This window comes from Eptesicus fuscus, chromosome 4 (assembly GCF_027574615.1).
Source record: "Eptesicus fuscus isolate TK198812 chromosome 4, DD_ASM_mEF_20220401, whole genome shotgun sequence".
NCBI classification, from domain to species: Eukaryota; Metazoa; Chordata; class Mammalia; order Chiroptera; family Vespertilionidae; genus Eptesicus; species Eptesicus fuscus.
This window is the reverse complement of record NC_072476.1, coordinates 65,198,772-65,213,689: the sequence shown is the minus strand read 5'-3', so window position 1 is coordinate 65,213,689 and position 14,918 is coordinate 65,198,772. Positions and strand designations below refer to the sequence as shown.

Here is a 14,918-nt window from a genome sequence, read left to right as displayed (position 1 = left end):
AACCAGTATTTACTGTACTCCGTTGTTAGGTCATTTAATCCTCAGAATAAGCATATCCATGAGTAGATGATGATTCCATTTTACAAGGTGAGGAAAACTGTCAGTTGTAAAAAATTTGAAAGTACATAAATTATAAAGAAGAAAATGAAAATCAACCCATCTACTGAGAGATAACCAGTAAGAACATTTTTTGGTCTACAAATATGTTTATAGCCTTTTTCCAGTGCAGATAAAGGTATATTTTATATCATCCTGAAGCAGTAAGTTTAGTAACATTTTATTTACTTTTTTTGGAATAGCTATGTGAAATTCTAACATTTCTGCTTCAATTCCTTTTTAAGTTTTCTATTTCTAATGTCCTTTAAATTAATTTATACAGTAGCTTAAAAGTTTTTAAACTGAAAGATTAATAAAATTTAAAAATTTTTGTCTAAAGTTTTTTAAAATATGTGCAACTGACATTTTCTTTTTAGTAATGATCTGGTACAATGGAGAATTTCTCTAAATTAAGAATTATGTTTATTTTATATGAATTATTTAATATATTGTGATTTTTTTAAAAAGTAGCTTAAGTTAATAATACTTTTTGTTAAGCTTCCTAATAACTTTTTTGTTTGTATTTAAAGGCCAAACTGTTTTCAGATAGTAGTTCAGCACTTTAGTGAAGAACATTACATCTTTTACTTTGCAGGCGAAACTCCAGAACAAGCAGAGGTAAGTTAATTGTTTCTTCAGTGTAAACATTTAGCCCATTTATTTTTCAATTACACTTGACATACAGTATTAAATTAATACAGGTGTGTGTGTGTGTGTGTATATAGAGAGATATTAGAAATTTATATACTTCACAAGCCTTTGTTTTGTGATAAAAAGGATTTCTGAAATGTAGTCATCTTTTTATTTTAAAGAATGAGAACTTTCAAGTACAAAACTTAAAAAAAAAAAGAAATGCAGAAAAGCACAGTGAAGGGTTATTAGGAATGAAAACTCCATTTTAAATTGACCTTTAAATACTCTATGATGTTGAGTCCAACTGAGAATGCTTATTTAAAATCCTCTCTGCAGAAAGGTTATAGATATTCTCAGTACAATCAAAAGGTAAGCCAGTTAGTTTTGCTCACAAGTGTTGTTATTTTTCACTGGTTGAATTCCATATCCAAAAATAGAAGTTCAGTCATCAGAAAGAAAACTATTTTAGGAGTTTTCTATAAGTCTTAACTATAATGTCTGCTTTCTGGACTAGCCAATGATCTATGTTTAATGCCCTTCTAAAAACCTTTATTAAATTTTAAGTAATACTATGAAGAAATAATGTTTTTAAAAAATCTCCTTTTATGATATTTTGAGTTCTTTGAATCATATTTCCTGGTTTTTTGTGGTATTTTGTGGAAATATGGCTATATTTCTGCTTATATTCTATGGGAGGAACTTGAAAGTGGTTAAGAGGCCAAAGAAAGCAACTGCTTTGTAAGCAACTTTGTTGGAAATAGAAGATAATTTGCCAACACTAGATTTGAGGCAGATGCTGTGTATCCTTTAATAATTTATGAAAATATCCATTAATAAATTCTGAAAATACCTTAGACTCTAGAATAAACTTGATGAACCATTGTTTTATGATTCATAATCGAGTCATACTTCAAATTTTTGCAAGATACCTGAAATACTTCGCATATGACACAAAAACATATATAAAAACATACATATATATATGTATATATATATGTGTGTGTGTGTGTGTGTGTGTGTATATATATATATATATATATATATATATATATATCCCTAATTTTTTATTAAATGTAGATGAAAAAGTCAGGCTCAAAACATTTGGTAACTTTTTTTTAAATGTTAGAAATTGAATTGGGAAAGAAATATAAACTTCACTATCCCATCTTCTAGTTATCTTACCATGTCCTCTTTCTAAATAGAGATGTGTTACATACCATGGTATTTCAGTGTTTTGCATGTCTCACCAAGCTGTATGAATAGAACATTTTCTTATTGCATTTCTATATACTCTTTCTATATTCTGTATTTCCAAATACTAGAGTCCAAAATACCACTGGTATTTCCTATTTTCATTACTTCGGTGGCTCTCTTCTGGTTACTCTCTTCTATTTCTTTTTTAAAAATTGATTTCAGAGAGGAAGGGAGAGGGAGAGATAGATAGAAACATCAGTGATGAGAGAAAATCATTGATCGGCTGCCTCTTGCACACCCCACACTAAGGATCAATCCTGCAACCTGGGCATATGCCCTGACTGGAAATCAAACTGTGACCTCCTGGTTCATAGGTAAACTCTCAACTACTGAGCCATGCTGGCTGGGCCTCTCTTCTATTCCTAAAAGCTGTAATAATTGATTTGATCTTAATTTGCTCTACTATAAAGATATTCTCTAAACATTGACAAAGTTCAGGTTCACTGAAATAGCCTACAAATTAAATAATTGAGTAAAGCAATGGTATATAGAGCTTTCTAGAAACATGTACTTTAAGGTATAATATTTAGATTTATTTTTTATAAATGTAAAATTTCTCTCTCCTTTTTCCAGAGCACTAGATGGGTTAAACATTTTTAAAGGTAGCTACAATTTAATTTGAATATTAGGCTGACCATTTTTAAATCTAATGTTAGATTTAAATCTAATGTTATAAATCTAATGTTATATTTTTAAATCTAATGTTATATTTTAAATCTAATGTTATATATAACCCAGATACCCTTACACATTTCTACTTATATCATAGTCTAATGTTAAAGAGCTTGTCATCAAATTAGTCATCACATTATCCACTGGTTTTGCAGTCAGCCCTCCTTTCATAAAATACACAAGTTAATTCTGCTTTAGGTATCTCAAGTGTAACAGCTTACCTATTCAAATTTTTTTTTTTTTTTGGCTAATTAATGGCCCCTTATTTGTACCCTTACCATTAATTTAGAAAATCTACAGAAACACAAGTTTTTCAGAATTAAACTTTTTAAAATCATTGTTTTACTTTGGGGTACAAATATATTGCAGTACTGTGAGTTTAAAAATGGCAATCTCAAGAAGGAAAGAATATTGAATTAAGAAAACAAATTGATGATTGGAAATTAAATAAACTATACTACAGTATATTTCTTTGAACTGCTGTTATTTCTTGTAGGATTGGATGAAAGGTCTGCAGGCATTTTGCAATTTACGGAAAAGTAGTCCAGGGACATCTAATAAACGCTTGCGTCAGGTGAAACTTAATTTTCTTTGATTTGTGACTCACATTTTGTTTTATCACTTTACTCTTTATTTTTATTACACTATGAACTGTTTTGGGCAGTATTTGAGATACTTTATAGAGTTCTTAAGATAAATTAATCTTGTCAGGCATTTTAAAGCTCCTACTTGCTTCAGTAGCAGGAGTAATAATTATTTCTTTACCAAAGAGAATGTTCTTTATATACCTGCTCCGTATATAATGGCATCTTTTAAATACATTACCAAGGGTGTTGTTTTTTTTCCCCCTCCACTCAAAATAACAATACCAAACCAACAGTAACAGAAACTACTCTGTTGGGCACTTTTATTTTCTTTTTTCCTTAAAAATGCCTATTTCAAAAATGAGGAACTAAAAGTACTTCATGAAAAGATCATCTTACTTGAATTACTAATCCCAATAATTTTTTGGGTTTTTCATTTTATAGAAATTATATTTGAAATGTTATTTCATAACTCTTAGATAGTATCCTATACTATCTTACTTGAAACATTAACATGTCCTGTGTATTCATTCATATAGAGTTAGGCTAGGCTCTTTCTTTCAAAGTGTGTAAAGTCAACTTTATATCCTCCATTTCCTTTGCTTTTTTCTTCATAGTTATCCCTAGATAATTGGTTAAATATCAAGTAATTTTAACAATTCTTGGATTTTCAGAGGATTTTATTACAGTATCTATTGACCAAAGTGACTCTTGTTTTATTTGTAGAAATTTTCCAATAAGCTTGATGATTTGAACATATTGTTCTATTGGAAACGGATGTTAATATTTAGATTACTATTAAATATCCCCTGGACTCCCCAAGGAAATTTATACACATAATCACTCTGTGTTCTCAAAACATATTTTAACATTTGTAAGCAATGGAAAAGCATGTTGAATTTTTTCAGATTGTCTTGTATGAAATTTTAGCTATGAAATGATCACTTATAGGTATAATATAATATGCTATAGCTAATAGCTCTTGAACCCTCCTTATGCTTTACACATATTATTTTGAATCTTTACAGCAACTTGCAGTGTAAACTTTGTTTTAATTTTATGTCTGAGGAAGGTGAGGCTCAGAGAAGCAACTTGGCCAAGGGAGGTAATAGGTGGCAGGAGGGAAAAGAAGACCTGATACTAGAAGGTATCTGGTCTAAGTTTTGGCATCAAAACTAACAAATAACTATTCTTTTTTTGATCTATATGCTTTTCTGTAGAATGAAAAGGTAGAATCTGTTTTAAAAATATTTTATAGCTGTGGAATTCTTTTAGAAATTAAAGCTTTCAGATGAGCATTATATAACAAATAGGATTTTGATTTGAGTTGTGACAGTTTACTTAGGTTAATAAAAGAATCCTCTTTTCTCTGAACCATGGTTTTATATTAAAAGGTCTATTTCATTATTTCTGCAAGAATATAATTAGAGGAATAATTTGTAAAACAAAACTACAGTTATAGTAATTGCTTTTGAAACTTAATGCATAATTTTTGAAATCTGGTGTAACAATTTTTGTGCTTTCTTTAGGTTAGCAGCCTTGTTTTACATATTGAAGAAGCCCATAAACTCCCAATAAAACATTTTACTAATCCATATTGCAACATCTACCTGAACAGTGTCCAGGTAGCAAAAACTCATGCAAGGGAAGGCCAAAACCCTGTATGGTCAGAAGAGTTTGTCTTTGAGTAAGTCTTGTTTTATCATTATATTAAATCATTTTCTTTTATCATACTGCATTTTCATTCCTTTTTTTTTTTTTTTTGTCTCTACATCTAAACTGTCAGAACAGGGCACCAAGTCCAGTCATTTTAATACTACTTTCACCCCCCCACACACACACACTTTTTTTTTTTTTTTTAAAGTAAACGTGCTAGGTCCTTTGTTTTCCACCTAGTAATTAACATGAATTAGCATTACTGACAAGTCCTAAAGCATTACTAACACACACATATAAAATGTTTATGAAGGTTTCCAGGATTTACCTGAGGAGGTTAAAGATGGTAGGGAAAGTGTAATTTGCTGGTATATATACCAAGCAATAAAACATATTTTGAATCTAGTTGTAAATCTAACACATTCAAGTTGTTTAGTAGTAAAGTAGGAGCCTTATTGGATACTAGAAATAAAGGAATTAGATAACTTAATGCCAGGACATTTTGTTAATTCTTTTTCTTCTTGCTCTTTTAGTGATCTTCCTCCTGACATCAACAGATTTGAAATAACTCTTAGTAATAAAACAAAGAAAAGTAAAGATCCTGATATCTGTAAGTTGATATAGAAATTTCTTTCTAAACTAAAAGACAAACATGTTTTGTGTACTTTAAAAATCCATAATATAATGTAATCGAAAATGGAAATTAAAAATAAAATGGAAGTACAAGTAATATAATTTGAGGTAGTTTCTTTTTGTACTTCTAAAAGTTATTGATATGACTAAATTATATATACTCTAAACTGAAGTCTTTAAGATTAAATTACATATCTATTCACCCCCCCCTTCCTAATGAGTACGAAGAACAAGAAAATAGTAGAAGTGGTCATCTTTCTGTTGTTCTTCCCCTATCCCTTCTTATTCTTTTGAGGGTTTCCTTACTTCCTCTACTTTGCAAGTAAGTGGAAAAACACTATTAAAATTTTTTTTTTCTTTAAACACGAGTGTACTATTTGTTCACCTTTTCCCTGCCTGTTGCTGAAACAGGTGGCAGTGGGATTTAGCAATTCACGGATCTGTGAATTAGGTTAATACCTTCTTAAAAGTCATGTTTAGAGAAAGAAGTGCTTTGTATTAACAGATAGGTCCAAGCCGGAATCTTTCTCTATAAAATGTTTACTCTGTAGTTCCCTAATCATGCCTAGATCCTAAACCCCTGTCTATTACAGAGTTTGGCACATAGTAGACATTCAATAAATTAATGAAGTAAATATTTAATAATGAATTTTGTGATATCACTGAAAACTTCTTTAATAAAAATCATTTAACACTGTAGAGAAGGCAGAATATCAGAATAATTTACGTATGTGACTAATTTATAGTGTCATCTTTTTAGATAGTAATCATTTGATGTTTTTCTATCAAAGTATTTATGCGCTGCCAGTTGAGCCGGTTACAGAAAGGGCATGCCACAGATGAATGGTTTTTGCTCAGCTCCCATATACCATTAAAAGGTATTGAACCAGGATCCTTGCGTGTCCGGGCACGATATTCTATGGAAAAAATCATGCCAGAAGAAGAATACAGTGAATTTAAAGAGGTATTAAGTTATTTACCAGTCTACTTATTTTTTATGGCATTAACAGAAATATTTAACATTTAGCTTAGTGGCACACTGACAGACAAAAGAGGGTTGAACACCCTTTTGGTAGTATGAGGTTAGTCTCAGGAGACAAAAATATGTAGGCTACAAACTTATTCTTTTTTAAATAAATTTATTCAATACAACATATTTATAAATATAAGAACATAAAAACATATTTTGTTAATCTCACTGTGAATGCTTAATGCTGTACTTTCAACAATCTTCCTTGATATCATTTTTAGCTTATACTGCAAAAGGACCTTCATGTAGTCTATGCTTTATCACATGTGTGTGGACAGGACCGAACACTACTGGCTAGCATCCTACTGAGGATTTTCCTTCATGAAAAGCTTGAATCATTGTTGCTATGTACACTAAATGACAGAGAAATAAGCATGGAAGGTATAGTATGGATGTGTTAATGTGATACTTGTAAAAATTTGGTCAATAATTAGATTTTAAACAGCAAATATATGTGGGTTCTATGTTAGAATATTAAACAGTTAAATCATCTTGCAAAATAAATTACTGTTTTTCCTTTATTAAAAATTACAATGCCAGTTCTAATTCTTGTGCTTGCTAGTATGGGTGGTTGGTGTTTTAATACAAGTTTCTGCCATGACAAATTAGATTTAGAAGTCATAAGAAAGTGACTTGTGTGTCCAGATCAATGACTTCTGATGGTTTATTAAGAACAGTGTGATATACATACCATGTTCTTTTACTGACTAATTTATTGCACAGAAATTGGTTGTGAGCTGAATTTTATTTCTAGATTCTACAGATAAGTAGTTCCCAGGCACTATAGCTAGGCACACAGTGCTTTGTAACAGCTTACAGATATGTCAGAATAATCATTTCCAGCCAGCACTTTGACTCAGTGACAATGTTTGCCTCTAAGCTCCCCGAAATAAACTGTAATAATATACAGATGTGTCAGGAAAGATCAAGTGGTGATATGTATTTTATACTGGCAATATTTGTGTTTTTTAGAATTTTATTTAAATCATTAGTAGCCATGTTTTAGGTTAATACATTAATTTATTTGGGGATTTTATGTTAACTAGCTAAACCTTATTTTTTGGTATGAACATGATAGTATTAATCCCTTCTCCTGTTTATGATCTAATGCAATAGTTATAAGCTTTTTGAAGACTTAAGTGTATAGAAACATAGTATGTCATTATAATCAGTACTTTAATGCTGAATGGAAATAAGCATACTTAAATGGTTAAAATTGTTGAGGTAAAAATGAATTTATTTAATTTCCAGTTGGTTCACATTAGTACAGTTATTTACAGATAACCTTTTAATATATTTATGTAGATGAAGCCACTACCTTATTTCGAGCCACAACACTTGCAAGCACCTTGATGGAGCAGTATATGAAAGCCACTGCTACACAATTTGTCCATCATGCTTTGAAAGATTCAATTTTAAAGATAATGGAAAGCAAGCAATCTTGTGAGGTATGACAAAGAGCATATTCTAATAGATAATGCTTTATAGTTAAACTAGAGGTCTGGTGCACAAATTCGTGCACCAGTGGGGTCCCTCAGCTTGGCCTGTAGGATCAGGCCAAAACCGGCTCTCCAACATCTTCCAAGGGGTCCTGGATTGCAAGAGGTCACAGGCCGGGCTGAGGACCCCATGGGTGCACGATTTGGGCAGGGGAGGGACACGGGAGTTTGGCCAGCCATGGAAGGGCTCCAGGGCGTGTACGGCCTGTCTCACTCAGTCCCAATCAGCCGGACCCTAGCAGCAAGCTAAACTACCAGTCGGAGTGTCTGCCCCCCTGGTGGTCAGTACACATCATAGCGAGCAGTTGAGCGGCCTTAGCATATCATTAGCATATTACACTTTGATGGGTTGAATGGATGACTGGACACTTAGCATATTAGGCTTTTATTATATAAAATTACATTTTAAGGGAACTATATTACCTTTCTAAAATTATCAGAGCAGTTATACCTGTTGTAATATTACATTTGGAAAAGGTTATGTAAAACAGATTTTTTTTTCTTAAAAAAATGGCTTTATTTGGGGATTAAAACCTCATATTGCACCAGAAATTCATTAAAGTACTTTATTATTTCTCCTACTATACTGATAAATATATGCCACTTTCAGAAGGTAGGAGTAACAGAAACTTAAGTTTCTGTTGTATAACCTAGTTAAATTCTATGTAGCTCATCATAACAACATTTAGATTTGTCCTTAAAGCATTTTTTGGGGGGTGTGAGGTTATGAGATAATCTTCACAAAAGAAAAAAAAAAGGCTGCAGTGTAAATTCCTAGTAAATCATTGAAGAGAAAGAGTGGTATCTCACTTATGGCTATTCTCTCATTTTATTCTGAAGGTAGAGCAACTACAGAAAATACTAAATATATTTTTAACTCTAATAAAATAAGAAATTGCTTTTGACAATGTACACTGAGAGCATGTTAATTCTGCATTAAGTTGTCAATTTTTACTAACTAATTAGAGAATTAGTGTTGAAAACCTGGGGTAACAACACAGATGGTCTAACTAGTAAGGATACAGGAATTCAGCAAGTCTGCAGAGTGTCTGGTTGCTGGATCCAGGCTGGGGAATTTAGACATCTCTAGAGAAATGTACTCCATTCAGTCTAGATCAGGACACTTACATTTCAGGGAAAAGTTTTGAGAAAGGTTCATGATTTTGCCCCAGGCATTTGGTATTTTCTAGTCATAAATAAGTCTTATCCCATTCAGAAAAGCCATTTTCCCCCCTTAAATAAATAGAATTAAGATAGACATTACAATAACAGTATGGTGATCTCTCATCGCATTTAAATACTCCCAGTATATTTGTGATTATGTGGCCACTAAAACTGTCTTGGTGGTGGTGGTGGTTTTTTATTTTTTGTCTTTTAGGAAGTCTAACCCAATTTTATGCGAGTTTAAAAATCTATGGTAAAATCTGGTAAATGAACAGAAGAGAACTTTAATACTGGCATTGATTCCAAAGCAACTGAAAGTTGTTGAATAGCTTGCTCTTCAATTCAGTACAATTGAACCTGCAACAAGCTGGAGGGGGAGGGTTAGGGGCGCTCTCCAACTCCCATTCCTGCATGGTCAGAAATCCACATAAAACTCATGACTCCCTCAAAACTTAGTTTTCCTTCTGTATTACTGGGGGATTGGTTCCAGGGCCCCCATGTACACCAAAATCTGTGGATGTGCAAGTTTATTATATAAAATGGCATAGATCAGTGCATACAGTTGGTCCTTTGCATTCAGACTCCCAACCACAGATCAAAAAGTAAAGGTATTTATTGAAAAAAGTCCTCGTATAAGTGGACCTGTATAGTTGAAACGGATGTTTAAGGGTCAACTGTAATTGGGAATTAATGGTAACAAACCCAAGGAGTTTCATAGCATACACTACTTAAAAGTTCCCACCTATACTTCCCCCCAAAAGACTAATACAGATGGAAAAAATAGAGAACCTTGAAAAGAACTGTTTGATTACCTTGATTCATTTGTGTTTATCATTGCCAAGATGCATTTATATTGATTTATTCCTTCTCTCAGTTAAGTCCATCAAAATTAGAAAAAAATGAAGATGTGAACACTAATTTAGCACACCTATTGAACATACTTTCAGAGCTTGTGGAGAAAATATTCATGGCTTCAGAAATACTTCCACCGTAAGTGGTGAATTTTAATTTGACAAGAAATTGTGTATCTGCATTTTGAAAAATTTGTATTTCTAAAATGTACGCTTTTCCACTGTCCTGATGTTAGGATACTTTGAAAAAGTCAGGGGTTTTAATCTTTACAAAATGAATTGTGTTTAAAGAAGAAGACTGACTTGAATAAACGTGTGAAGTATTTACGTTAAGTAAAACAAATCATGTTTTTATGCAAGCCCATGTCTGATTTATATAGTGACTTGGGGGATGAATAGAGGTATAGTCTTAGATTTGAGGAAATGATAAAAGACATATCTCTATCCAGTCTGCTTAATAGTTTCCCGTGTTAGTTAACTCAATCAGGTAGAAATTATTAAAAGTCAACATCTCCCCAAAACCCGAACTCATTAGTTCCTCTGTATCCTTATTCCATTACTTTTTTCATACTTTTTATATATATAGAATAATCTAAATATGGTAAGATTTCTTCCAAAGCAAATGTAAAATAAATGGTTAAATGAATTCATGATGAAAATTTGATACTTTATTACTTTGAACCAAGTACATTTTTTGAGGAAAAGGTTGGTTGCATTAAAATGTTATGTATTTGGTAAATTAAACTTCAGGTATGAGATCAGTATTTTCACTTGCTTTCTTTATTGAGATGATTGTATTATTTTGGCAGGACACTGAGATATATTTATGGGTGTTTACAGAAATCTGTTCAGCACAAGTGGCCTACAAATACCACCATGAGAACAAGAGTTGTTAGGTAAGGCTAAACAGTTCATTTATTACATCACTGTATATGGTACACACTGAGAGTCAAGAGGATAATTGTGAAAATTTGAAGACTGACAGTACACAGTGTACAATTCAAAACCTTTTTCTTTTATTTTTATTCTGAGCCCTGTTGAATATTTTCTGAGTTCAGATGGCTCCTAAACTAACTTTCAGTGTTGGGGTGTTTTGGAAGTTACTGTGATTACTGAGATAACTTTTGCATTTTCTAAAAACCTAAACATTCATTTATAGTCAGTTAACTATTTGAGATTTTTATTTTATAGGATGAGGTCAAATAATCAACAAAATCTGTAGCTAACTTTATCATACTCTTTATACACACACACACATACATACATATCTATAGACGGAGGGAGGGAGGGAGGGAGGAAAGAGAAACAGATTAATTTGGTGCTAAGAAAAGCAATAATTGAGCCATTTTAATATTAATTGGTTTGTAACACAGTTTGTGACCATGGGCTAATCTCCAATCAGAGCCTCTAGTTCTGAAGTTTTGTTGGTATACTCATTGTGCAGTAATTAGGAGGAAATTGCAAAGTTAGTGGCTAAGACAGAACTAAAGACTAAACCTCTAAGACCCAATCTGATATTGTATTTTAAAAACATATGTATTTTTTATTGATTTCAGAGGGGAAGGGAGGAGAGATAGAAGCATCAATGATGAAAGAGAGTAATTGACCAGCTACCTCCTGCACGCCCCTTACTGGAGATTGAGCCCACAACCTAGGCATGTGCCCTGACCAGGAATGGAACTGAGACCTGGTTCATAGGTTAATGCTCAACCACTGAGCTACACAGGCCGGGCCCCAATTTAATTTAATATTCTGAATACTATTGCAGGCTTTTGTAAAGCACCCCAATCCATTCAAGCCAATTGAAAACTTAGTGATAAAGCATCAGAGAATGTAGTAGTCTAACAATGATAGAATTTATTATTTAGAATATACTAGGTATATTGCCAGTCATGTTATGCTCCTTAAAAATATTACCCAACCACTAAAAAAAACCCCTTAACATAGTTTTGAAAATGTGTCTTAATCTGGCCTCCAAACTAAATTTTGTAGAGGCTTCTACTCTTTTTAGGTAAAAATCTTAGAATCATATGACAAAAATATTTAAAAATTATAGATTTTATAATTCTTGGCTTTAGTAGTGATTGAGAATAAAAAAGAATCATGCACAGCTATATGTGTGATATAAATTAACACTTCTGTAAACTGTTAAGTTTCAAACAAGTGTATTTGTTAAGCAGGCACAGCAGGAAATTCTGCTGTGGACTGTTTGCGACTGTTGGATGTTATAAGGGGCATTTATGCCCAAGGTGATGATTTCTGCCCCTAATAAGCTTTTAAATGTATATGTAGGTACCGAGTATCCCCTTAAAACTGAAAGTAGATTTGCACATTGAAAGTCTTTTATGGTGTGATGTTGCCTCTAACACTTAAGTATCAAAATATGTTCAAATAGAATCTGTACAAGATTCTTCATAAATATAAAATAAACCCAAATTTTAAGACTTAATCATTGTTGTCATATATTCTAATTGCAACTGCATATTCACTTTCTAAGAGTCCAAAATTAGCAGTGTCATATTTTGGAAGGTACATGCTGAGATTTGGGTTATCTACTCTAGCAGAGAATAGATAAGGTATTGATTTTAGTCTCTAGAAGGAATTTTATCAACTATCCTCCTATATAATAAAAGGCTAATAGAACGGTGGAATGACCTGTCGCTATGATGTGCACTGACCACCAGAGGGCAGATGCTCAATGTGAGCTGCCCCCTTGTGGTCACTGTGCCCCACAGGGGAAGCGCCGCTTAGCCAGAAGCAGGGCTCACAGCTGGTGAGTGCAGCAGCAGTGGTGGGAGCCTCTCCCGCTTCCGTGGCAGTTGGACATCCCCCGAGGGCTCCTGGACTGTGAGAGGGCACCAGCCGGGCTAAGGGAGCCCCCCTCCCTCCCCCCGTGCGCACATATTTTGTGCACCAGGCCTCTAGTTTTGGTAATAATGCTTGTCTTTATAAGAGGCAAGTAAGAGGTCAATTGTTAGTGTGTATTCCTCTTAACATATACTCTATCAGTAACTGAAGGTGGCAGGTTAGGAAAAAGCTAAATAAGGTTGCAGTTTTACATAATGTTCTCTAAGAGTAAGATTAACAGGTAAAATCATATATGACAATGTTGTTAAGCCATGTTCTTTAACATTACTTTTTGGTTTTGCTATTTTGTAATTTGAGAACGTATTTAACTTGAGAAAGCTTGTCTTTTTCTTTATGGCCATAAAAGCTTTTTAGCATTGTATTATATATATTTTAATTTGTCAAGGAGTCACCTTTTCCCTAGAACAAATGGATTCTTATTTTTATACTAGAGGCCTGGGGGGAAGGGGTCCCTCAGCCCAGCCTGCACACTCTCCAATCTGGGACCCCTCGAGGGATGTCTGACTGCCCACGGGCCTAAATGGGCAGTCTGACACCCCTCTCACAATCCAGGACTGCTGGCTCCTAACCGCTCGCCTGCCTGCCTGATCGACGCCTAACTGCTCCCCTGCAGGCCTGGTCCCTCCCAACTGTCCTCCCCTGCTGGCCAAGTTGTGGTGGCCATCTTGTGTGTTGGAGTGATGGTCAGTTTGCAATATTACCTCTTTTTTTTATATTTTATTGATTTTAGAGAGAAAGGGAGAGGGAGAGAGAGAAACATCAATGATGAGAGAGAATCATTGATTGGCTGCCCCCTGCACGCCCCCTACTGGGGACCGAGCCCACAACCTAGGCATGTGCCCTTGGCCAGCATCGAACCGGGGACCCTTCAGTTCGCAGGCTGACGCTCCATCCACCGAGCCAAACCAGCTAGGGCGCATATTACCTCTTTATTAGATAGGATGACATCAACAAAATCAAGAGAATGAACTTGTCTTATATCAGACTTTACTGGGTTCTGTTTAAATACAGAAAGAAAAAAAATTGAGAGAATGTAAGTTTTAGGACCTTTCAGAACTATGTATCCATAAAGATTTGTGCTCCTGTAATTTTTCCAGAAATTTAGTGTTTTTAAGGACACTGCTTTCTCAAATTAAGATAGTAAGAACCTAAAATTCCAAATTTGGATAAAGTATGTTTAAGAAGATATAGAAGTTCTTAAAATAAGGTACTTGGAGCTATTTTCTTAAAGCTCTGTTTGTGGTTCCCTATATTAGTTCAAAGTTCATGGTTCTATGAGTATTAAAAATTTTATTTTTTTAATGTAGTAGTTTTCTAAAAAAATAAAAATATTTCCTCCCATTCAGTGGTTTTGTTTTCCTTCGACTTATCTGTCCTGCCATCCTGAATCCACGGATGTTTAACATCATCTCAGGTAATCAATTTTTGATACCTTTTGAAATTAAAAAATTAGAATAAAACTTTGTTCTACTTAATGAGGTTACATGGTTTCTCTTTACCTTTTCTTGCCATTTTGCTTCTTTTACCCTTCCTTCTCATCTAATGAAGCCAGAGATGGCATGATTAGATACATACTCCCTTTTTTCCCATTTCTACTTTGTCTCAAACTCTTACTACAATGCCTTTTTCCTATCTGCATCTTGTCCTTTTCATGTTGGGGAGACGAGCTTTGTGTGTGCTACAGTTGCAGTAGAGCTCTGTGAATACTTAAAGTGGCTCTTTAGAGATTTTCCATTAGGAATTATCACCACTTATATAATGTTTATCAGCCATTTTTAACTCCAGTAAACCAGATTCAGTTTTGCTTATTACCTGTATGTCCATTATGTAATGACTTTCACATGTTGTAGGTGATATTTGTGACTGAATGTAATAATGAGCCATTATTTTATCTTAATGATTTAAAGCTCCAAGTTGTATTAAAAATACTTAGGAATATATTAATTTTTACCTTTATAGCCACCCAATTTGTAAAATG

The 14,918-nt window shown here is 33.4% G+C and overlaps 2 protein-coding genes across 14 annotated transcripts in view; one reads left to right on the top strand and one right to left on the bottom strand.

The window, feature by feature from the left end:
• RASA1 (RAS p21 protein activator 1) overlaps positions 1 to 14,918 on the top strand; it is a 95,733-nt gene that overhangs the window by 74,629 nt on the left and 6,186 nt on the right. For 2 of the 4 annotated variants that reach the window (XM_008162089.3, XM_054715087.1), the window contains 10 exons: positions 627 to 714; positions 3,152 to 3,229; positions 4,769 to 4,926; positions 5,429 to 5,505; positions 6,320 to 6,492; positions 6,780 to 6,939; positions 7,864 to 8,006; positions 10,096 to 10,211; positions 10,882 to 10,968; positions 14,287 to 14,354. In XM_008162089.3, the coding sequence (XP_008160311.2) occupies positions 627 to 714; positions 3,152 to 3,229; positions 4,769 to 4,926; positions 5,429 to 5,505; positions 6,320 to 6,492; positions 6,780 to 6,939; positions 7,864 to 8,006; positions 10,096 to 10,211; positions 10,882 to 10,968; positions 14,287 to 14,354 (1,148 nt within the window). Of the gene's footprint in view, positions 1 to 626; positions 715 to 3,151; positions 3,230 to 4,768; positions 4,927 to 5,428; positions 5,506 to 6,319; positions 6,493 to 6,779; positions 6,940 to 7,863; positions 8,007 to 10,095; positions 10,212 to 10,881; positions 10,969 to 14,286; positions 14,355 to 14,918 lie in introns of those variants that run through there. The other 2 variants (XM_054715086.1, XM_054715085.1) reach the window with 2 other exon arrangements.
• The window catches only part of CCNH (cyclin H), a 45,765-nt gene continuing 37,034 nt past the window's right edge, over positions 6,188 to 14,918 (bottom strand). For all 10 annotated transcript variants that reach the window (XM_054715088.1, XM_054715090.1, XM_054715089.1 and 7 more), the window contains one exon: positions 6,188 to 6,445. The gene's annotated coding sequence lies outside the window, so the exon portion shown is untranslated. The remainder of the gene's footprint in view (positions 6,446 to 14,918) is intronic.